The sequence below is a fragment of the Bombus affinis genome, chromosome 14 (genome assembly GCF_024516045.1).
Source record: "Bombus affinis isolate iyBomAffi1 chromosome 14, iyBomAffi1.2, whole genome shotgun sequence".
NCBI classification, from domain to species: Eukaryota; Metazoa; Arthropoda; class Insecta; order Hymenoptera; family Apidae; genus Bombus; species Bombus affinis.
In genome coordinates, this window is record NC_066357.1 from 4,192,224 (window position 1) to 4,215,368 (window position 23,145).

Below are 23,145 nucleotides of genomic sequence, written 5' to 3' on the forward strand. Positions count from 1 at the left end.
GTATCGTTCTAGTTAAGTAAAATAATTTTATTTGATAATCATGACTGAGTAATAGTTTTGTTGGATAGGAACGTTTTAATAATAGTTTACTAAATATAATTACCAATTTTTTAAATATATTAATTTTTTTAGTAAAATGACTACACCTACTTCATTTAAATTGCGACATATATGTATATGTATATGTAGCACACAATGCTCAATACTCGAAATCGCAAATTGCAATATCGTAACATACGCAATTTTTTAAACTCCTGAAAATTGTACGATTCATTAAAACCACAATAAAATATACAAATATATATATTTTCTACATATAATTTTTAAAGTTGCATATAATATACATATGTAATGTAATTTGCAATCGCATTGTTGCCGGTAGATTTTTACTAACGTAGTGTGAGAGGTGAAGGACCGGTGGGGTCTGTAAGATGCCTTGTAGGTGGCGCCATCCAGTCGCGAGGCGTTCGCCGGGCAGGGTGGAGGTGGCTGCGTCGTCCGCAAGGATACGTGGTCGGTTGCCGCGACGCCGCCGCGGTTCGCGCAGGCACAGGTACGAAGTGCGCGCGTTTTCGAGGCGGGTATCAGTGAAAAGCGCAGGAGTGGCGTTTCTACGTGTCCGTTCCGATATCGCTGGCTGCGGTCCATCGTTGACGGTGCATATCGGGTAGTAGGAGGCTCGTGTCATCGGTGACGGAAAGAGAGGAAAGAACCAAGGAGAAGGAAGAGGGAAGGAAAGAGATAGAGAGCGCGGCGCGGTTCTATCGCGCGGTGCAGTGCGAAAAGTGTTCGCGAAGGGGGCCCTTGCTTCCTGGTCCGTGTGTGGGTGTTCGTGCGTGTGCCAAGAGAGCGAGAGCACGTAAGGAACGTTAAACGTAGAGTGACACACGGTGGTTGACAAAGGGAGAGAGGAGAAAGACGAGATAAACACGGGTCGTCGGATAATCCTTGTGTACGGTGTGCGGGTTTCGTGAAGGTGCGTCAAATGACAGTGAGGTGATCAATGTGCTCGAAACATGGCTGAGGAGCTGGTGGTCACCCTGAACCGCGGCGACTCGTCCGGATTCGGGTTCTCGCTCCTCGGTACCGCGGGTTTGCCGCACGTCATCTACGACATCGTTGAGAATTCGCCGGCAGCTAAGAGCGGCAAGGTAAGTACTACTTACTGGCTTCGATCGTATTTTCATATATATCTAACATATTCCTGTGGTATTGTCTGTATTGGTTTGGTACCACATAGTCAAAGAGAGTGAGAGAGAGGGAGAGAGAGAGAAGTTCGAGGGCAGTCAAAGGTGCACGTTACGAGAAAGAGCAACCCCAGTTTCTATACGCGTATAGTGTATATGCATCTAACGCTGTGTATACGTTACGCATTCGTCCGAGAATCCTACGAACGCGAAGGGCCTCAAAATAACGCCCGGTGTATATCGACCCGTGTTATTATCGCGAGCACCCTCTGTCGCCCTGTCTGTTTCTTGACCTCTGATTATTTTTTATTCTCACGCTTTTGCGAGTCGTGCTTCCTAGTGCTTCTTCTACTGGTATGTATACAGTAGTGCTTCTTTAACTGGTCACGAACCGGGAGCTCATCCGGTCAGCTATCGAGGAAGGTATATTCTTAGGAAATTTCAAATATCTGTGTTTCTCAATAAGTACTAATGTGATATGGATGACTGACACATTTGTTTATTTTACATATGTACACTGGTGACGTGTTAATTCATCTGTTTCTTGGAATTTATTTTATGGAGTGTTTCTGACGTTACGTGTGTAATTATATATATATATATAATTTAAAGTAAACAAATGTTTCAGATATGCATATCTCGATTGTATTCAGAAGAAACGAAGACACTGTAAACTACCTGGAAATATATTTTTCTGAGTAGGTACTTTCCCAAATAAGGTACTGGAAACTGTGGTCAGTTAATGAGGTACCGCTGTAATACCAGAAGTGTTTAGAATAATTACAAAAGACGGTTGAAAAAATGTATGGGGATGGCAATTGTCAGTTATCGAAGCAAAATCCCGACCAGTTAACAGGGCAATATTGTACACCCGTCTTAACGTCGACGGTACGGGGATGCTGATTGGCTGGGTGGGATCGGTTTAACGGCCACATTCCAGCCTGTCGGTCGGTCTCTCTGTCCGTGTGCTCTCTCTCCTTTCCTTTTTCCCTCTCTCTATATCTGTCTCTCTCTTTCTTTTTCTCTTTCCTGTTTCCTGGGGAACGTATCCCTTCCCGACGATCATACGGATCGGAAAATTTGAATCAAAAGAGACGGGGACCCTTTGTGCGTCCCAACGTTCCTTACGTTTACGTTAGACCAGTCGCATTTTCTCCATTCCTCGTATCCTCGTTGAAATGTTTTCAACGCAGCCATGTTTATATAGGAGCTAGAAACTATTTTGTTTTATATTAACAGTAGGTCAATTTATGGCATTTTGCTTTATTATCGATTATGTCGACTCGAGGTAACTTCTTTTTAAAACTTTGAATAAATTTTAAAATACATACCACAATAATTTTTCATACTTTCATAGTTGAAAGAAGCGTATTTATTTTTTATAAATTACAAGTACAAGTACAATTGCATAATAAAATAATATATGCTAGATTAATTTTTACGAAGCAAGTGATTGTACGCAATGGATTGACTATAGGTCACCGTTCCATAGTTCACGCAAGCGCGTTGTTACGCGACCGCCAATTTTTTCCATGGTACCTCGTAATTTTGCAAATTGAACTCACTCGCTCTTTCTTTCTCCTTTTCTACTTCCACTTCCCCCGGTGTTTCCCAGTTCTAGCGCAGAATAGATCGATTGCTTTGACGGAACTGGTTTCCGATATCGGCGATACTGGCCACTGTGAAAGATACGAATTTCGAGTAGCAGATGCAAAATAGATTAACCCTCGTCACGTAGACCAGTTTAGATCGAGTTCGTAAAAATCGTAATCCGAGTCTGGCGCAGACGAGCTGTTGGAAACCTAACCGTTATTAATTATGGCGCATTTGTTTCAATTATCCAATAGATTAATATAAAACACTTTTAACGATTGAATCGTGGAAACAAGGTTTTGCGAGAGCCGTAAAAAATAGGAATTCATAATAGATATGATTCAATAAGCATTTGCGTAATTGCTATGAATGCAGTACACAATAGTCCTTTATCAAATCTTTTACAACGTAGATAGTCGATATATAACATATATGTGTGGTACACGAGTCATGAAGAAGCTGATAAGCAGGCTGATTTTTATAGATTTATCAGAAATTTGGAAGTGGAAAAATGCATGTAATGGATAATGATATGTAGAAATATATATAAAACATCCAAAACAGAGTATTTACCGTAATATCTCGTAGATGAAACAAATTTCTGTTTAAATTCCATTTCTTCAGTTATGTACGTAAAGATATAAAGTACATAGTAAAATATGTATAAAGTATTCAATAGTACGTTCAATAGTCGTTTGCTTAGATATGTTTATAGGTTAGTTTCGTATAGACATATATACGTGTGTTTGAAACGTGCCACATCCAAGCAATCAAAGCGAGTGTCTCAAAAAACTGTGGGATGCGCATGCGCGTGACTTTTTGTATTCTGCATAACTGTCATTCGCGAGAAGAATGCGTGTAACAAAGGAGCGGCCAGTCATTACGCGTGATTGGAATGTGTCATTGTATGCACTGCCCCTTTTTCCCTTCTTTCTCCACTTTTGTTTTTCGAATTCTTAAGGTCCCATTAAACAGAGTGGTGTAATTGGAAATGTATACTAACGTGTTTCCGTACTTGTATGATTACTTTTATTCTGTGGGGAGATACATAATCTCCAAACATCTTATTCTAACCTACGTGCTTTATGATCACTGATATTGGAAATCTTTGTTAGTGGTGTTGAAGTATGATAGTTTGCTTTAAAATTAATGCATAATTGAAGGTAGGTTCCACTTGTTTTCTTTAAATTGACTCAATACTAAAAGAAACCAAAATCTAGTAACAAGATCTAGTAACAAATTGGAAAATTGTACTGTTTCCACAAATACTATTGCTCGTAGCCCTTTACAGAGGAATAATATCTTTATGTATTTAGAATGATAGTAAATTATTTTCAATATCGAAAATTTATTCTTCCGCGATGTTTTTGAAGATATAACTAAAATAAGTGAGAAAATTATACAGCTATAGAACTTGTTCATAGAATAGACATTTTCATAGACGTAAACTATTAGCAGCACAAAGTACGGATTACTCGATATGATTTATCGATACAAGACCACTGCGAGATAAAAACTCGATTCATGTTCGTCGTTTTGCAGAATTATCCCTTAACACCCCTTCGTATTGGCATTTTCACAGCGAAGCGTTCGAGATACGCTATCGAGACTGGATTTATTCCGTTGATGGAGGTTAGCGAGAGTGCAAAGACGAAACCCGGCGAACTGGATTATTTCTTTTTAATTAATATGGCAGTGCCGTGGGCCTCGAAAGCAGGTTAGACCACTATATATCGGTAGCTACTCTAGATTCATTGTTCGACCGGTACAAAGAGCTCGTAATACATTTTGCATTGTTGGGTGGTCGGATTTTTCAAATTGTTTTTTTCTTCACCACGAGGGTGCTGGAATCGGTATCGAAACAAGGTAGAATGGCTGCCGTTTAACGAGTCATTGGGAAATTTCACGCGTAATAAATGCCTTTTGCGTCGGTTATTTTGACTCGTAATTACTCGACGAACATATAGCTGTATTAAATTTGCTATTTACAAAATATATAAATAGTAAAATAATATTGGAATCTTAAACGTTAGAAGGGTATTGAAATATCAGATATTTAAAGATCCTTGCGTATCGATTATAGAGGGAGTAAATATCAAGCATCAAGTAAGTAAGTAAATACGTAGTGAGTAATAAAATAAAGAAACTATGTACCTATATATATATATGTATATACAGTAAAGATTTTGGAATATTGAATATTACAAAAAATATTTAGGAAATGCTTCTAAATATAAAGAAATAATCGCGATGTGAAATTATAATCATAATTTATAATTGTAAGTATAGATATGAAGAGAAATGTATTAAGATGTAATAATTATTAAGATTTCCTGTTTCAATAATACGTCTTAATCAATTAATTCTGCCGAAGTTGTAGTTGTGTAATGGTTAACTAATATCGTATTGTAGTAAGGTACGAAGGATATGTGAAGCACGAATTGCAGTAATACCTTCCTAAAAGCTCCCATTTAACGAAACGAGAATATGGGCTGCACTATGGGCTACACAGTAATTCCATTCAACAGCGTAATTGTTCAAGTATTCGCAACTCTTATCAACCTGTACAAAAACCACATGTATTCGTTCATGAAACGCATTAACAAACTTCACGTTATCACAAGCCATTTCCAGGTATCTGTACAGGCATAATTCTTCCCACTGTTTTCGATCCTCGCTCCTGATCACCTTTTCCTCTGTTCTGACTGCGAAATTAATTTCGGCCGATCCGTTCTCGGTAATTAAACAGTGTATAAAAATGTGTGCACAAGATAAGAGACACGCAATGGTATTCTCGAACATTGTTGCAAAGAAACAGATGCGAACCAGCGAGCATGATTACGTGCTTTCATTCGTTAATTCGTGGAACAGTTTCTTTTTCTCTTTGTGGCGATAATTTCTTGATTAGCGAACCTAACCCTTTTAGTAGGTAAACCTTTAGGCGGCGTTGCTTGTGCAGCCATTATACCTACGGTACGATACATCTCAGCGATAAAGCTGGTATAATATTTTACGAGGACTAGAGAAACACGATAAGTCATATTTTCCGTTTTTCATGGAGCAGGCCATTTTTGAGATAAAAAGAATAATATTTTATGAGGACCAGAGACGCACGTTAAGTTATATTTTTTGTTTCTCATAGACGATATATTTCACAATGTGTTTTTATTTAGTTTTACCGTTAAATATACATCTTTACCACTCTCATTAAAGGACGATCGAATTTCGAAAGGATTAAACTCGATATTAATCTGGATATACTCCCTCTATTTTTTAAGTATTTTTCGCGTTTTTAATCGAGCAGATTGACAGAGATTAAAGAAAACAAGAACTTGGACGTTAACTTTGATTCGTTTCGCGTATGGACCACTGGTATTTGTACAAATAACAAAATTTCCGTCACTGATAGTGGCCGTTTGGATGCAAGACATCGATTATTTATACATTTTTATTCGAACTCCATTTATTGGATAGAAATTTTAATTAATTTCAGATTAGACGAACTCCAACCGACTGAATGAACTTATCCGAACATGAATTCCTCTCACGTGAATGAAAAACTACAATTAACGGAGTGAATCCATACAAACATTATATCAACTGTTTACCTTCCGTGAAATTCAGATAAACGAAGGTTCGCTTTACACCTACATGGGTCTTTCGTGCAGTCGGAAAGGTTGATACGTATAATTTGCTGTCCGAACATTATGCAACGGCGTTGCGTGATGACACGACAGAAGAAGTTGAAGTTTCTTGACGGAGGCGCACGCGAGCTCAACAATTAGCCCGACGCGCGTACACGTCGTCGAATTTCTCGAATTTATCGATCGATCGCCTTGATAGCTGCAAGACGAATGATCCTCTCTCGCTTTCCGTAATTACTGCTCTTGAGACTGATACGATGCCTCTGTAATCTTGTAGATCGGAATAACGATCGGTGTTCGGCCAGGCAAGTTTTGAATACATATTGTAGCGTGTGTATGTGGTAATGTGCGGACCACGTTCAATTCTTAGCGGTTAAATGGGAGATGAGATTGTGCTTGGTATAAATTTCGCCTAACTATTAATTCGCAGCTGCGAAATATTTCGAAGTTTACCACCTAAGTATTTTCTACCTTAACTCGACGAAACGAAGTTCGTTTAGAGCGAAACAGGTGACGACTAAAGTTACTTAAATCTTGAAATATTTGCAAATCAATTCAGTTCGATATCTATATGCATAAATCTCATCGACTGTCTTGGGAACATAGAAGTTTTTAAATATTGAAAATTCAATTGTCTCGAAATATTGAAATCTGCAAATATTCGATGCACGATTCAAAACAACAAGATCTTTCTAGATGTTAGAGCATTCTAAGCTATTTTTAATTACCTTAAAAATATTGGAATCTCAAAAGCTCCGACATTCTTCGATCAAAAATACATCTAAAATCGCTTGTTATAAAATCTTTCTTGTCTCTTCGTACCGTCTTGTAGCAATAACATTATCGCCAATAATATTATTGGTATTATTGCATGATCCAGTAATACGTTGATTTATGGGAAGGAATATGCCGGGTCATGGGTCGATTTCAAACCCTTTCTATTAGATACAGATGTTGCGCCAGACAACCGGCAAAATCGAATCTGAGACGGCGCGCTATTTATCCGCAGCTTCTGCAATATCGGATCGACGTTACGATCGATACTATCTCATAGCGCGCACCTATCTGACGTATTAATTTCCGCAAAATTTCCACCTGGTAATTCGATCTAAATCGATCACGATCGAAAGTGGAACGTTGCGTGCACCTACTCGTGTCAAGGTGCTACCTTTACGGTGCTACGATTACGATACAAACCACGATACAGCCAGGTCATAAAAATTCGTCACTAATCAAAACACTATATTTCGTGGAAGAGATATAGTCAGGTTACATGATTACGTAATTGTAGTAGTGAAATAGAAATTCACATTCCTTTCGGAGATAAGTGATCCGTATTCAAGAGTCGAAAAATAGAAACTCCAGTCAACGATGTACGATATTTATTATTATATTATTATTATTATTATTATTATTATTCTATACAATAATATTATTATATATTATATTTGAATTAAATATTTATACAATGTTGTATACGTGAGTCGTTCAGGAGCCACGCTGCTCAATTTTGTAAGTAGAAAAATACAAATAAAATGGGGAATATCTGTGGATTTAGATATTTTAGGACAATTAAATTGAATATTTAATATTGATATATTTTTTACAAATTTAATTCTTACGGTTCTTTTTTCTTCTTGAGGAACTATTAAATCATTTCTTGAGGAATCATTAAATTCTTATGGAAGTACATAAAGCACTCGTTTTTATGAATTAATTAATCGAGAAAATTATAAAATGTCGTGTATGAGATTCGATATCATTATCGTATAACGTTGAACTGAAATCAAGTCCATCATAACGAGATATCGAAGCATCCTGGACGATCGAAAAGCTTTAAACCGATAGCAATACGTACAGTCACGATAATTCGTTCCACGTTTAATATGTTTCGGTGATGAATTGATTATTCCTCGATTAATTCGTATCATGTTAATGGACATCGATCGATTTTCCATGTTATCCGTTCCAGTACGATTCTTCATCCTTGACATTTGAATACATCGATCCTCTGCTGCGCCAGTGTCATCGTCATTGCTCTAAATCCATTTACTCCAAACGAGATACCAGCGTGTAATCGTACACTGTGCGATTAATTATGAAACTTAACGAGGAGCCCCGTTATCGCGGAATTAAGAAATCATGGATTTCATTAGTATGCGAGCGCCGTTGGGAGACGCGACTCGAATGGGAAAAGTGGTATTTCCTTTGGGTGAAAACTGTTAATTAACAAATGGAGTTTCACACTTCATTGATAGTACGATTTATGGATACTATGAGTGATACTGTATTTATGTTATATATGTTATACGTATTATAAAATTACGGTATATGAATGATACTCTTTTATAGGGAAATTATAGAAACTCATGCTATATAGGAAATTTCTGTTTATAGGTGGAAAGTATCGTGGTATTGAAATGTTAATGCTTTTCGATGCTAGACGTAGTTGGACAATTTTTCAGATACTGACCAAAATTTTGTTTTCAAGGGAATTGATTTGCAATGAAAATTTGTTCACTATTGATCCTGAAATATTCTGCTAATTTTGAACGATTATTTTAACCTTCTCGAAAGATAGAAATACTTGTTCGCTAAATTAAGAAAAGAATATTTAAGAATAGAATATTTTGAACCGAGAATAGAGTACTAGCTTCTTACTTACGAATTGTGATTATTGTGGCGCATTACGATCTTCCACGTGGCTTGTTATTGTACAGGTGAATATAGTGCGTATAACGTTTGGTTTCACGTCATTTCAAAATATACATCGAGCTCGTGTTCTATCGAGTCGATAAAGACGAAGCTAGGAATTTCCGATGCTAGAAGAACTGGTGTTTTATTCGATAAATCTGCCATTCGAAATCGACGAAAGCTACTTGACTTGGTAAAACGTTTCTTCTATTGTCTTTTATAAAAGTCGTTTATTGGAAGAATTTGTATATTCTCATGTTGACTCGTTTCTCGAGATTTCAGTGAGAGGTAAAGGAATCAAGAGTTCGATAGGATTATCTTTTTTAAACAATTTGATAATATTTTTTAAAGTTGTATAATTTTATATTACATTTTCCTTCGTCGTCTTTACGCTTGTTTATATAATCTCATTGGTGGATATACAGTATATCAGACATATTTTTAGTAGGACTAATTGTTCTCGTTGCTAGTTGAGATTGATTTGTTAAAACAGAGTCTTATCTAACAGTCGTCAGTAACGATAATCAGAGCAATCAGAGTAGTGGAATAGTTCACTTTGGTTAACAACGTATGTTAACCCTCTGCACCTTCAGCTTTAGCATAGATTAACTCGTGAATCATTACTTAAGAATCAGTAATTAACAATAATTATATTACTCTGAAAGTATATCGGAATATAGGAGTGAAGTCGTAGAACTTGATCAAAAAACACAGATTATAGCGGTATTCGTTTGATGTTGCAATTACCTTGGAAAACTCTAGCCAGATCAAAACACAGCAGGTATATCTTTCGCACAAGCAATTTTCAAGATTTCAATTTTCAAAGTTGACATATAGAGGAACTTGATTTCTGTGTGTCAAAATAATCAGGATCACAGTGAAACTATACGAGAACTCTTTTCACATCGCAACATCCATTTTCCACTTATTCATAAGCAATATTGAAAAAAGCATTCGTATAGTATCCATCCGCAGCCAAAAACAAACAAAAGAGAAAAAGCGAGGAACGGGAAGAGAAAAGAATCGGCCAGCTTTTACTATCCGAATAATTGAAATTCCAAAGAATAACTTCATATTTCATATACGCATGGCAATATTCGCAGGAACCCAGAAACACACTTTCACGAGAGAAATGGATTCTGGATTGTTTCCTGTGTTAGGAAAAAATGCGATTCCAGCGAGCGTTTCCAAGGGCGTTTCTCGCGCGCTCGCTCTCGATCGCGCGTGCATGCACGCGCGAGAATGCTAGGATTCGCCCGGTGCGTTTTAATTGGTTCTCGTAAGTTGCGTTTCACTGGCACGGATAGTCGACGTGCCACGCGCTCGTTTCTTCTTTTCTCCTCCCCGTCTCGTTAGCTTTTCCCTCTTCGTGACCAAGTTCTCTCCACCGCCACCGTTTCCCGATTCCGTGCTTCCTCTCTCGTGTGTCCGCTTTACGAAAAAAAACAGGTCAACGACCCGACGCCGCATGAGTATTGTTGCCTCGCGACGCCGCGAAACGGACCGCCAACAAGAACGATTTCGAAATCGTTGCTGCTGCGACGATAATCGTACGATGATTTTAAGGGATGATTTCGGAAGATACGGGTTAGAAACTGTAATATATATACAGTCTACGTTTCAGAGTTGCTAATATTTTCATTTAGATAGAACTGAAAGATGCTTGCAGTGGAATGTGAGCGTCCTAGAAGCTAAACTGATTAACTTTACTTCTTACAAGTATCTTAATTGCGTTATCTATATGCGTGATTGATAACCAATTGTCAAGAAACAAATAGATTATATGTTAGATATATAGGTATTTCTATCAGTTCGTTTGTATAAGAAGATAGCACAAATGGAATATAAATAGTACTATTATTGAACTTATATTGTTGTATGATTTACTGGAAAGCCCAACTCTTTATGTAGTAAGAATAACAGGCTTAACGGTGAAGCGAGAGACAGCAAAGTATTATGGCCCATTTTGCGTGCAGTTACTTGCTTAACGATCTAGGGGTGAGTTCAAACCAGTTCACATAGTATTTTAAAGTCAAGACGTCAGAAAGTAATGGCGTGTTTATAAGCAATGAGCAATCAATCACTATCTCGTACGGTAGTGATAAAATTAATTAATCGCAGAAATTTGCTAGATCAATTGTTTGGAACGTGTATTTAATGATGACTTTAAATTATATTTCTGAGATAACATTATTCAATATCGTCATTAAGTAGATAGTAATGTAACAACTGTCATTATATTATTTTATATAATAACACGATTTAAACAATTTCATAATAGCATTACCACTTGAGTCAAGTTTCTAACCTATACGATAAGGAAGAAGCTCGTATCTCGAAATTCGAAATGTCTCTAACACCTGCTTCCGTTCTATATAGTAAAACTTCTCCTCTATACTCTAATTCTGTCTACGTTTCGTTTGAAAAATAGATAAATTCGAAGTAGTGTTTCAGCCATTTCAATAAATTATCTTTGGAAAGGAACGCCTCGTAGGAAACAGTAAAGGGAACTGTCGAAAGCTATCGTCGCGGATTGTACGGTCTCGATGCACGTTGCGTTGCCTTCAACCTGCGCTTGCACTGTCTCTAAACGGTTTTTTTGCCCCGGAGGCACGGCACGAATCTCGAGAAGCGGCTCGGCGAGAGCGGGAGAAAGGGGAAATAGGAATTTATGCGGCAGACAGAGAGGAAACAAAACATAGAACGTTCTGTTTCTTACGGCCGTCTTTCCATTCCATCGTGGCCCGCTTGGCACGAGACCGAAGTGAATAGCGAGCACACGACATCTGAAAAACGCAACAGGATGCAACGCTATGCATTGTGAGTATTTGTGAGATGTGGCGAACTGCACAAGGAGTCGATATACACTTCTTTTTTCTACTTTTTTCTCTCTCGAGGTGAAGTATCACTGGCGTAAATATCGTCTTATCTGGGCCGCACGCCGGCGGCAAAACAAAAGCCATTCGAGATATCGCGAACGAGATTCGATAGCGCGCCACCGTACACGGAATTATCGCCGCGGCGCTTTTCAACGATACTAGCGCCACCATGATCTCCCTTTTCGCCGCGAAAACCGTTAATCCCGAGGTCCTTAACCTGTTCTCTAGAAACTGCTCTTTTTAGGGGAAACGTTTGTAATCTAGGGAAATATATCGCAGCGAGAGTTAATTGTGCGCCGAATGCGGTTCGACGGGACTATTCTTCCTCCCGAGATTAGTGTTTCGCGGGTTGCCGAAAAATTTATGGCCCCGAGATTAAGGATCGTGAAGGGGTTTCTTGATATGTATGTGCAGTTGAATCGAGGCGAGGAAATTGGAACGTGGATTTGTGACTTCCGCGTTCGAGCAAAGATTTGAGCAGTATTTGTAACTTGTTTGTTATCTTCTGCTATTTGGAGTACGAACGAAGGATGAGGGAAAAGCCGGAAATGTCTATTTTTATCATATTATTATATAATATATAATATATATTATATAATGTATTTCGTTGGTAAGGATGGAAACTAGGAAATTGTCGAACCATAAAAGGAGGGTTACAAAGTGAAAATATGTAGATATGTAAGAAAGATACCGTTAATGATGTGTTCTTGTTAAAAATAGTGATTTTTATTCTCTACTGGAATAATATAAGATACATGCCTATTCTTCCTATTGTATTACTATGTCTGATCAGTATATGTTTGCATTACGGTTCAGCGGTAATAATAAAGCTTCATGCATAGTAAATGAGTCAAGAGTAAAGCGTCTGAATGTTAATAAACTGATTGGATATTCTTTGTTTTGATAATAATAGAAATGAACATTTCCTGTTTTATTCCAGTATTGTACAATATTCAACTTGACAAGGAATTAAAATAATATCTATAAAGAGTTACTTATTTCGTTCTATTATTATTATTATTAATGGCATTCATGGAATGTTACCATATGTTTTATCGAAGGATAATAAATTTTATTATCATGTTCATAAAATTGCATAAAGATTACCGACTTTAATGCAAATGTAGGATTTCGATAGGTCAAATGGATCGCTGTCTGGCGCGGGAAGTGGATCCAGATTTACGAGCAAATAACCTCCGTTTCGCAATTATCGTAATTATCGGAAAAACATTTTCGAACGATGTTATCCACTTTTATGCACATGGATGAGGATAAAGTATGCCGCCTCTTCCTTATTAAGCCTTAACTGCTGAAATAGGGCCTCGATACACTTTTTGCTCCCCTAGCATCATCTCTCACGTTATTTATGCTCATTTAAATTCGTAATTAAGTCAGAAACTCTCCATGGACTGAAATAAAGGCAATTTGCATTTCATAATACGTATTTAACGCTGGAATAAAAATTACTTTTATTTTTCAATTATTGTGGATAAAATTTTGAATATGTTAAATGTAGTTAAGTGGATTAATTAGTAATTTATTGAACACGTTAAAAATTATAAACGTGTAGCATAGTACGTTATGTTATATATTAAATTGTAGATCACATGGTCTTGAGAACATGTGAGAGAATACATACATTATTTATCCGGCTAGCTGTAAGTGTTAATTTTGTCGAGGGCTTATATTTTCTTGGGACAACACCATGAACGAGCTCGTCGCGGAAATGGGCGCGGCGATCCTACAGGTATCTACATAAATTATACAAGTTCAGGGCCGTATTTTTCGCTAAGCATTTAGGGCGCTGTAGTTAGGTTTTTTAGGCGAGAAGATAGAAAAGTTGGATAGCAAAGTGCAGTTTCATATTAAACGGTCCCTAATGTACGGTAAATGTACTTTCCACCAAATAAATTTTCTTAAATATCGTTATATACGAAAGATGACGTTGCTTTTTTTAAAAATAGAATCGTATAATCTTTAACGCAAATCGTTGAAATAATTATGCTATTTACGAGACTACTATACGTAGAACAAGAGCATCAAAATTTCGATATAATATAGATTTCGTTCATGAAATTCTCAAGTTTATCGTTTCAAACATATATTTCAGCGTCTTGATCGCACTTATTTTATCCATAAAGGAAAATATAAATAAGATATTGAATGATAACAATTACGTAGTAAAGGGAATGATATAATAAATTTAGAAATGATGACATGTCTAGGAAGATTGAGATACGCCACTGATATCATTTGAATGATCGTGTGTTTGCTGACACGAATGAACAAATACGTATTACACAAACGTATAGGTAAACGATATATCTAATAAGTATGTTTGCAATGTTTCATGGTATGTGTATAGTATGCAATGATGGAGAATATTGCTTCGAGGATGATAGCTTTGTCTTAAGAGGATCTTGTTCTTCTCGAATAGACGTTAAGAAAACGTGACGGATTGACTTTTGATTCTAACAATCACAATTAAACGACGAATATTTAATAATCATACATTATAATTTACGATATAAGAGGGATTTAAATCATAACGAGAACGATAGAATTTGATATTAAATGAATACCTATAGTGCTATTTAGAATGTGCGACGACGAATAATAGATTTGTATGACAGAAATGAACGTTTATCATTTCATATGAAATTTAACTGAAAATAACTCACACGCGAAATACGGGAATTTCAGATATCAGAATTTATGTCGGTCAATTTGAACATATTATGTTCATTTATTTATTCATAGTAAATTGGGCAAATCCTTGGACGTAACTAAGGTGGAATAACGATAAATATCATACGAATTGTTTGATATAAATACAATTATAGCGGGATATATTCTCGTCGTGCGATAATAAGACATCGACAATAACGAATTTAGCAACGAAATTAGATTTAGAATTAGAAGATAGCTTAACTTTAGCTAATTAACGAGTGATGTAAACAGAAAATGTCCCGTTTCTTTAATATTTACTGAGAGATACTAAAGCCAATGATCATTTTTATTACACACACAAGTTCCTCCTATCGATTGCCAAGTCAAATTCATCATTACTTGTTTGTTGGAAAATTTCTTACCAACTCTATTCTAAAAATATCTTCACGAAGATGATTCTCTGGCAACCGGATAGAGAATTCACGAATACAGTGACAAAGGCGTGTATTTCAGAAGAAATAGGGAAAAAGTGACGGAGTCTCGAACACATAGAGAGAACATAACAGGTAGGAAAAAGGACGATAAGCCGATCGTTTTCCGGGCGGCGCCAACTGATTCTGAAAAATCGTTCTGGTCTACGCTCACGCTCGGATACTCCTCGAACTCGGTTTCGAAACGAAAGAAGAGGCTTTCGCTCGTATGGCAATAGAGGAAAAACGATTGACCTGGCATGCACATAAATTCGAATCTCCAAACCTTCTTTTCGCGTTATCTCGATGACTGCTCTACGAGGTTGAATCGATTCCAATTTGGGTCGGGATATAACGCCGTTTGCCTACTTCGCGACAAGCTCGTTTGCTCCGGAAAAATCATTTCGCGGAGAGACACACGGAGAAAGGAAGAATATTTCTGTTTATACGCCGGTGTGTCGCCTGCAGCGTGAATATTGTTAAAGTAGTGGTGGAATTGTTGGCCGAGTATTATTCTGTCCGAGATCCGTGTTCGTTTCGATGCATGTTTCGTTCTGCAGATTGTTTTGCGGAATATAATAAATAACACGAGTTTATGGATATTGCAATTAAAGCTGTTGATCGGAATCAATTTTTAATTAGGAAAGGTTAGAGGTTGGAGGTTGGTCGAACGATTAAAAATTCATTTTATGCATAAATCTGTTTTCTTTGTACATTCATTTAATATTACACGTGTGTTTTTTTAATTAACTAAATGTTACTCGAAACGGAAATTTCACCTGTTTAACGTTCGCCGATTAAAAAAGCAGGATTTTCCAGTTCCAAAGCATCCCTATTTCGTCGGCTTTAAAACCGTAATACCGAAATAGACATTTGGATTTAGACAGAACGTGTCCCAAGCGTTTTTCAGACCTACTTTCTCCCAACCAAAGCGTTCACAGAATAATCTCGCTTTTAGGTAGCAACTTACCCGTCTCGAAAAATGTCCTCTTGTTACTTCATTTTACCTGCTCTTCGAATCTCTCTACGAAAATTCCAGGCAAGTCACATACGCGTCCGAAATATTTTTCAAATCTATCATCCGTTTGAAAAGTTGCGAGAAATGGGAAAGTTGTTGATTTATCTGCTTTTCGAGAAGAATTCAGAGCCACCGTTGAATTATTCCATGCACTTCGAGACAAGCCGTAAAAGGATTTTAGAAAAGTCCCGCGGTTGCAAGCTCTTCACGCTTGCACTTTGATGCAACGGGGCTGTCGCTTTATTTTCTTATCCAAAGTAGAGCATCGATTCCGGCCATCGAAGCCGATTTATACTTATATCCACAGAAGGGCTGGCAAGATGAAGGGTGCTTTGTCACCTGGTGCTGAGGGACATACGACGATAAACGTCTCCTTGGCGTCGTCTAACGTCTTAAAAACCTCGAGCCTTCTCGATACTTATCTGGTAGAATCGACTGTTCCGCAGAGCGTACCTAATTCCTAATTCCCTTTGGTTCCCTCTGTCTGATGCTTTGCTCGTGGTTTCCTCGAATTGGAGAACTCTTCTTTGTCTCTTTGCCGCTGCAATTGGATTTTTACGAAGCCTAAGAATCTTATAGAGAGAGAAGCTATGAAGGAAGGATATTAAATTTGGATCACGGTGAACGATTGCTTGGATGGAAATTTGATCCAATGAAAATATGAAAAACGTCGGTTTTCATACCGTTGAAAATAACTATAGGAATTATTTAGAGAGTATCAGTTGATTGAAATTCACGTGCGGAAATTACTCGTGAATCATTCTTCGTAGATCATCCTTCTCTTATAGAGTATAAAATATGGAATACAATCAAGTGGCTTATATATAATTCAAACTGTGCCAAATACGACCCGACCGAAACTGTCAACGTGATCCAATTACGCTCCAGTGAAACCTCAACGCTTCAATCATTTCTCTCGATTATGAAACTACCGACATGTTCAGCCAAAATTTGTCAACGGCACGATCTGTACCATCTCTAACACTCCACTATCGTCAACTCTACCAATCACATCCGATCACCTGCGAACAATGCGAGATACCCATCACTCCGACAAAACCTAACTTCTCTGATCCGTTGGCAAACACTCGACGAAACGCGTTAACTCTGCCGATGACGAATGGTCCGCTCGATTTGCAGCTCGGTCGGTCGAACGTGATAATGAGAAAAGGTATTAATTAAGGATCGCCGGTTGGCGTGCTGCTCTTTATCGAAGCAAGGGGGCATCGTTAACGTTCCGCTGCGGTTTAACGAACGACGTTGAAGAGCCGGCTGACTGGAGCAGACGAGCTCGGATAGAGAGATAAAAAAAAAAGAGAGGAGTAAGAGAAGAAGCTGAAGCGTTATGTTGCGTTAACGTAACGCTGTCGGGAAATGGGTTAAGGACGTTAAGGCCAACCCTCGTCGCCAACCGGTGCAAAGAGTGGGAGCAGATGGAAGAGGGTATACCCTGTGGCGATGCTCTAGCAAAGAGGACTCGGCGGACCGAGCTTTACTCTCCAATTTATCCGTGGTTAGGCTGTTTTTACGAACCGAAAATTCGCAATCGGCTCACGTTCCTGGTATCGAGAGGATCGTGGCTGCACTTGCTCAAATAACGTTCGATTTGGTGGTCGCTGATTGGAACGAAATGTTGGAGAGTGCGGAGAGGGACGAAATGGTGAAACGAAGAACGAAATCTTATCTTTTATCTCTCTTTTGGTAATTTATGCGTGCGGAGGATGAAGGTGTTCGAAAGAAAGCTTACCAGATGCGGACGTTGGACACTTCTTGCGTCGGATTTACTTGCTTAATGCTTAGATAGATTTGCATACTTTACCTTATACGTTTAATTATCCGACTATTGCCAGTGACGCAGCTGGCACGTTTTTGCGACGTAAGAGTTTAGAAAAACGAGCAAAATACACGTGTTATGATCAATTAGATCAATGCGTGTTATTCAAGGTAATTCTCGCAGAAAAGAAACGCAACTGCTAAAGGAGGGTAGTTGTTTATTTTAGATAATTTTTAACAAATTCTAGAGAATATCGACAACTATTGCAAAAGCTCTTTCGCCTTCTCAAGCGAAAGATGCTATTCTTGAAAGCCGCGGAGCTTCTAATATAATTCTTTTCGTGAAATTTTAAGCACGGCGCCGAATAACACAATAATTGAATATTGCACGATACTGTAGAATCTCACATCTGCGAAACGAATGACAGTTTCGCTAAATGCTTGCGGAATACGGAACATGGAAACTTAATCGCGTATGCAGTTGCTCAATTATTTCGAACAGTTGAACATGAATGATACATGAATTCATATTACCAAGAACACCTGTGTCTCTTGATGCAGGATTGCTTAACAAACGTGCCAAACGAAAATTTCACTTCAACGATCTGTTGCAGAAATATCTTTCTTCGATCGAATTCGAACGTTTTATACAAGAAATTATTATAGTAAATTCATATACATACATAAGAATGGCCACTGGTTACGTATGAACACGTCGAGTTAACAACCTCATTAAAAAATGCCAAGTGACCTACCTGTTATACCGATCCCGAGTGAAAGTACTTGTACCAATTGCCTCGGTATCAATTACGTCAATCGCTTTAGCGTAGCTGCAGTTTCATTTCAGGAGCACGTATCTTTCTTATCGTGAAACATTGTACGAGGAAAATTACCTGATCGACTTCTCTCTTTTTAATTAAAAATGAGATACATTTTAGAATATTAGCGAACAAAACTGCCGTAGTTGCGTAGCGAAACGTAGTTAATTTAATTAATTCAGCTTCGCTGCTTGCACTATAAAAGTTTCCGCAATTGTACAATTTTCAAATGGATTTTATTAAATTTTATCGTATCGGGTGTAATCTTGCAGCGACAGATTGTTAAATTCTGTAAAGTCGACTTCGAAATCAGCTTAAACGGAGAACTAAGATCGCACGGCAAAATTCCCCCTTCTTTAATTAGAATTCAGAACGTTAAAGTGGAAAAAGTAGAAAAGCAACGAACATTCGACAGATCGAAAATAATTCTCACGGCTGTGTACCAAATTTTGTTAAACAGCTTGAAAGAGATATTGGAAATTGCTCGAGTACCGTCTATAAACTGTATTCCCAGAAAGAGCGCGTTTCACTTTTCGCCGGTTCAATTCTAACTGTAACTTGGCTGATCTAATCTTTTTTCTGCATCTTTTGATAAAACTTTTACAGTTATGCAATTAGATAAGCGAATCCATTTAACGGTGGATCGTTTAAGTGGCTGTGAAATTACCGCAGAAGTGCAATACGCGCGCATTACTGAATTTAGAAAAGAGATAAGAAGAAATGGTTAAAGGTGGTAGTAAATGGTCGCATTACATAAAACTGCTGATACACAAATGGCTGGCTGATCGGACACCTGGCAGCACGAAGGTTAAATATAAAATTAGCTGTATCTGGTTCGCATTTTCAACGCAAACATAGCCGCACTTGTCTCGGTAAATTATAGTTAGGTGGAAATCAACGCGACGGCTGTAATGTAGATTATTTATCGCTCTGGGTAAACACAGAATCGGCGCGAAATGACCATGTCGATCTCGCGTAAAAGTCAGCTTGTTAGGGGTATGCAAGGACACGTAGCTATACTGGGATATGTATACAGAGTGTCGAAAAAGTAACGGGGGCTTGTCCTTGCTTTGTAATATTAAGTCATATTCGCGACAGAGTTTGTCGATTCATGTACAAATAAAAAGACGAATTTCAAAAGATCTCAATTCACAGATCGGACAATTCATATTTGAGGAATTACATTCGTGACCAAGCTTAAATTCAACTTTATCTTTGAGAGGATTTCTGCGATAAGGAGACAACGCCACACTTCAGTGATTTAAGCGAAAGAAATAAAAAGCAAAAGATAAATACTTCTTCGAAAAGTGATATAAAGTTATCGTCAACTGATACTCGTAGCAATAAACTTTTTATACTTTCGGATGTCTTCGTCGATCTGAACCGAACATTTTCCAACGTCAAAGTTTCGAACGAATGGAATCCGCGACGTCCGACAAATCAATGGGAGAACGTTTAATTCTCGTGTCGAAAAATGGCTTCCTTTAAAAATAACGTCACTCGTTGTCCTCGGTAGCGTGTGAAAATGAATCCTCGCGGATGGATGGATCGAACGCGTTCATCCGCGTTTCCAATAACGTAGAGCTGACGTCGCGGCGACTCTAAGAATTTCCGATACTTCGATCCCCCCTGATCTTGTTATCGATGTATATCGGACGAGGATTTCCTGTTCGAAGGATTCGACAAAACGCGTGGTTCAAGTGCAGAGGAGAAATTGGATTCGCTATAGGAGATATCGCTCCGTTTTACGTGCTTCTTTTTTTTGCTACCGGATGTTTACGACGTTCGTGCATTTTTGTCTTGATTTTCTCACGCATTGTTATCTCTGTTTTTGAATAGGTATATTTTTTATTTATTTCGACTACACCTTTTTACAAACGGAATCGAGGAACTCGTGGGAAAAGAGTTCATAGAACAAAATGGTAAATTTAATAAATCGCGTTGGAAGCTTTCATTCTAGTTTTTTTTTTCAAATATAAGTTACGTTTAATGCGTGCAAAACGATAGTTGTAGTTAAACTTACAGGAATTTGTTCCTCTTATATTTATGAAACAAATAGAAATTTCGCAATAATTCGACTATTTAGCCAGGAAATATACCCTGTAACTGTACCAGAAAATGAATCTATATCTTTGCCATAAACTTATAGATTCTTTTTTTAGAAATATATTTTCCATATATCTTAAATCGTGGCATCTTCTTCGTCGCATTTATATCGATAATTCATTGCCCATTTACAAGATCTTTTATCATTTCTAAATCAGAAACGACTAAAATTCCAAACAGAGTGAATGTTCGTGAAAATATTTTCGTCAATGAAAGCAAACTTAGCCCAATGGCTTGGGAACGAATGTCGGCACAAAATGCAGGCGAAAATGAAGTGGAAGGGACGTAGGAAAAACACGGGGTAAATTTGGAGTCGGAGAGGAAACGACAATCGCGAAGTAACATTTTAACGAGTTTACTCGCTCTTACTTGAGAGAGAATCAGGATAATACGAGTGCACTCGCGAGGTTACACGACTCTTTCGCTAAATTTAGTCCGTGGCTGAAAGAGAGGAGAAAACGACGATGGGAAAAGGTCTGTCGCGTAAAAGCCGGAGCACGCCGCCACCTCTTTCGGCATTCTTTCGCTCGCCTCTTTCAATGTGAATTTCGCCGAATCTTGCAAACGTCAACCCATTGAAATCTATCGAGGAATTTCGCCGAAAACCCTTAAATCTTACTAATTACGATTCTCCTAAAGATTTGCAGACAAAGATAGCATTTCGATACTTTTTCTTGCAATATGAATTTTCATACGCTGTTAGTCTCTTGCGTAGAATTGTTTTAAGAGATAAGGAAATCGTGGGTTTTTATTCATTCACTGGAAGTAATTTCTATGGTTGAAAAGTTCACGGATTAATATGTAAAATAACAGTAATAATACTTTAATTAATATCGATATTTGTATTTGCTGATTAAAATGCATATTTCTTCTATTTACTAATTGAGTAATCAATTTTTTCACGTCGTAATACTTTCATTGCAAACGAATGGAATATTCTAATTGTCTGCAATTTATATACAACTGGAAAATACACGGTTAAAACAAACACATTTTACGAGGTGCGTCAATTTGTCGCGACGTAGCCGGGGTTCATTTACTCTGGCGCTCTGCTCCGAAAATATTACGTCGGCCAAGTTTTAAATCAATAAAGTAGTGCGGATAAAATAACAGAATTGTACAAGCGAGCAAAATGTTGCATCGGATGACCTCATTCATCCGTGCTTTCATCCTACTGATGTTCATTCGTACACTTTGCTTATAATGTTCCAAAATTTCGTCGTATAATAGTAGTATAATGTAACTATAATCTGAATAATATAATAAAAGAATAATATGAATTAGTAAAATAGTGTGGTCTAATAACCAAGCAGTTGATACGATTTAAATATCAAACAAATCTTTATTTATCTTTTTTCCTTGCTTATATAGAGAAAGGCAATTAAATAAATGTTTAATGACCGATACCATCAGAATGGAAAATTCAATGGTAAACAGTGCTCGCGACTGTAAAGGAATTTTACGCCAGGTAACATCTTTAATTAAGAAAAATGTTTCTTCTATTAAGCCAAGGTAGTATACAATTGAAGCTGCGCATCGCAGATGCATCATTAATTCTGGTCATAAATGCCAGCTAACTCTTGAGTTACACAGAGCTTAGTAATATCTAATTCTTGCATAGTCAACAAAGTAGTGAATTGTATGATTCTTATCTCCTTGGAGTCTTAACTATGTGCGTACACTGCAAGAACGAATTGTTGTCCGAAAGGATTCTTTCATTTGCGTAATGAATTTCTATAAAGTATTTATAATTCTAGTAGATATTTGGTAAGTTACGCGAACAAAGTATCAAAGTTCACTTTAAATTTTCAGGTCTTTAAATAAATCCTTTCAGACCCTTAAATTTCCGATTTCTTAAATTCGCAAATTTTTAAATACGCAAATTTCATATTTCCGGACTTTCGAATTCCTAAACTTTTTAATTCTCGAGCTTTTAAACTTTCCGGCTTTCTACGCCTCTAAGTTTTTAAATATGCAAATATCGTATTTCCAAACTTCCAAGCTCTTAATTATCCAAATTGCAAATTATTGAATTATCCAACTTTCGAGCCTTCGAACTCCTAAATTCTGAAACCTTAACATTTCTTATTCGTTCGAACGTTCGAATTCTCAGAATTTCTAAATTTCGCTTCGCATTATTCGTTCAATAACGTTACATTTACGTGACATTCGCGCATTTCACTGTTTCGTTCCTAATAACATAAAATTCCGATTAAATGCCTGTGTTTCACGCGAATATCAACGCGTAAAACGTGTAGCAAATCGTCGACCCGTGCGTCACGTGACTCGAACG

The 23,145-nt window shown here is 37.5% G+C and overlaps 1 protein-coding gene and 1 long non-coding RNA gene across 10 annotated transcripts in view; one reads left to right on the forward strand and one right to left on the reverse strand.

Annotated features, from left to right (window-relative positions):
- Positions 1-486: 486 nt before the first annotated feature.
- The window catches only part of LOC126924445 (PH and SEC7 domain-containing protein), an 82,848-nt gene continuing 60,189 nt past the window's right edge, over positions 487-23,145 (forward strand). For 8 of the 9 annotated variants that reach the window (XM_050738920.1, XM_050738916.1, XM_050738921.1 and 5 more), the window contains exon 1: positions 487-1,151. In XM_050738920.1, coding sequence (XP_050594877.1) covers positions 1,017-1,151 — 135 coding nt within the window. In that variant the 5' untranslated portion in view covers positions 487-1,016. The remainder of the gene's footprint in view (positions 1,152-23,145) is intronic. The other variant, XM_050738927.1, reaches the window with a different exon arrangement.
- LOC126924460 (uncharacterized) lies at positions 2,524-3,619 on the reverse strand. Its single transcript, XR_007713532.1, has 2 exons — positions 3,354-3,619; positions 2,524-2,866 (listed from the first exon to the last, which is right to left on the reverse strand). It is a non-coding gene; the product is annotated as an uncharacterized LOC126924460 (long non-coding RNA).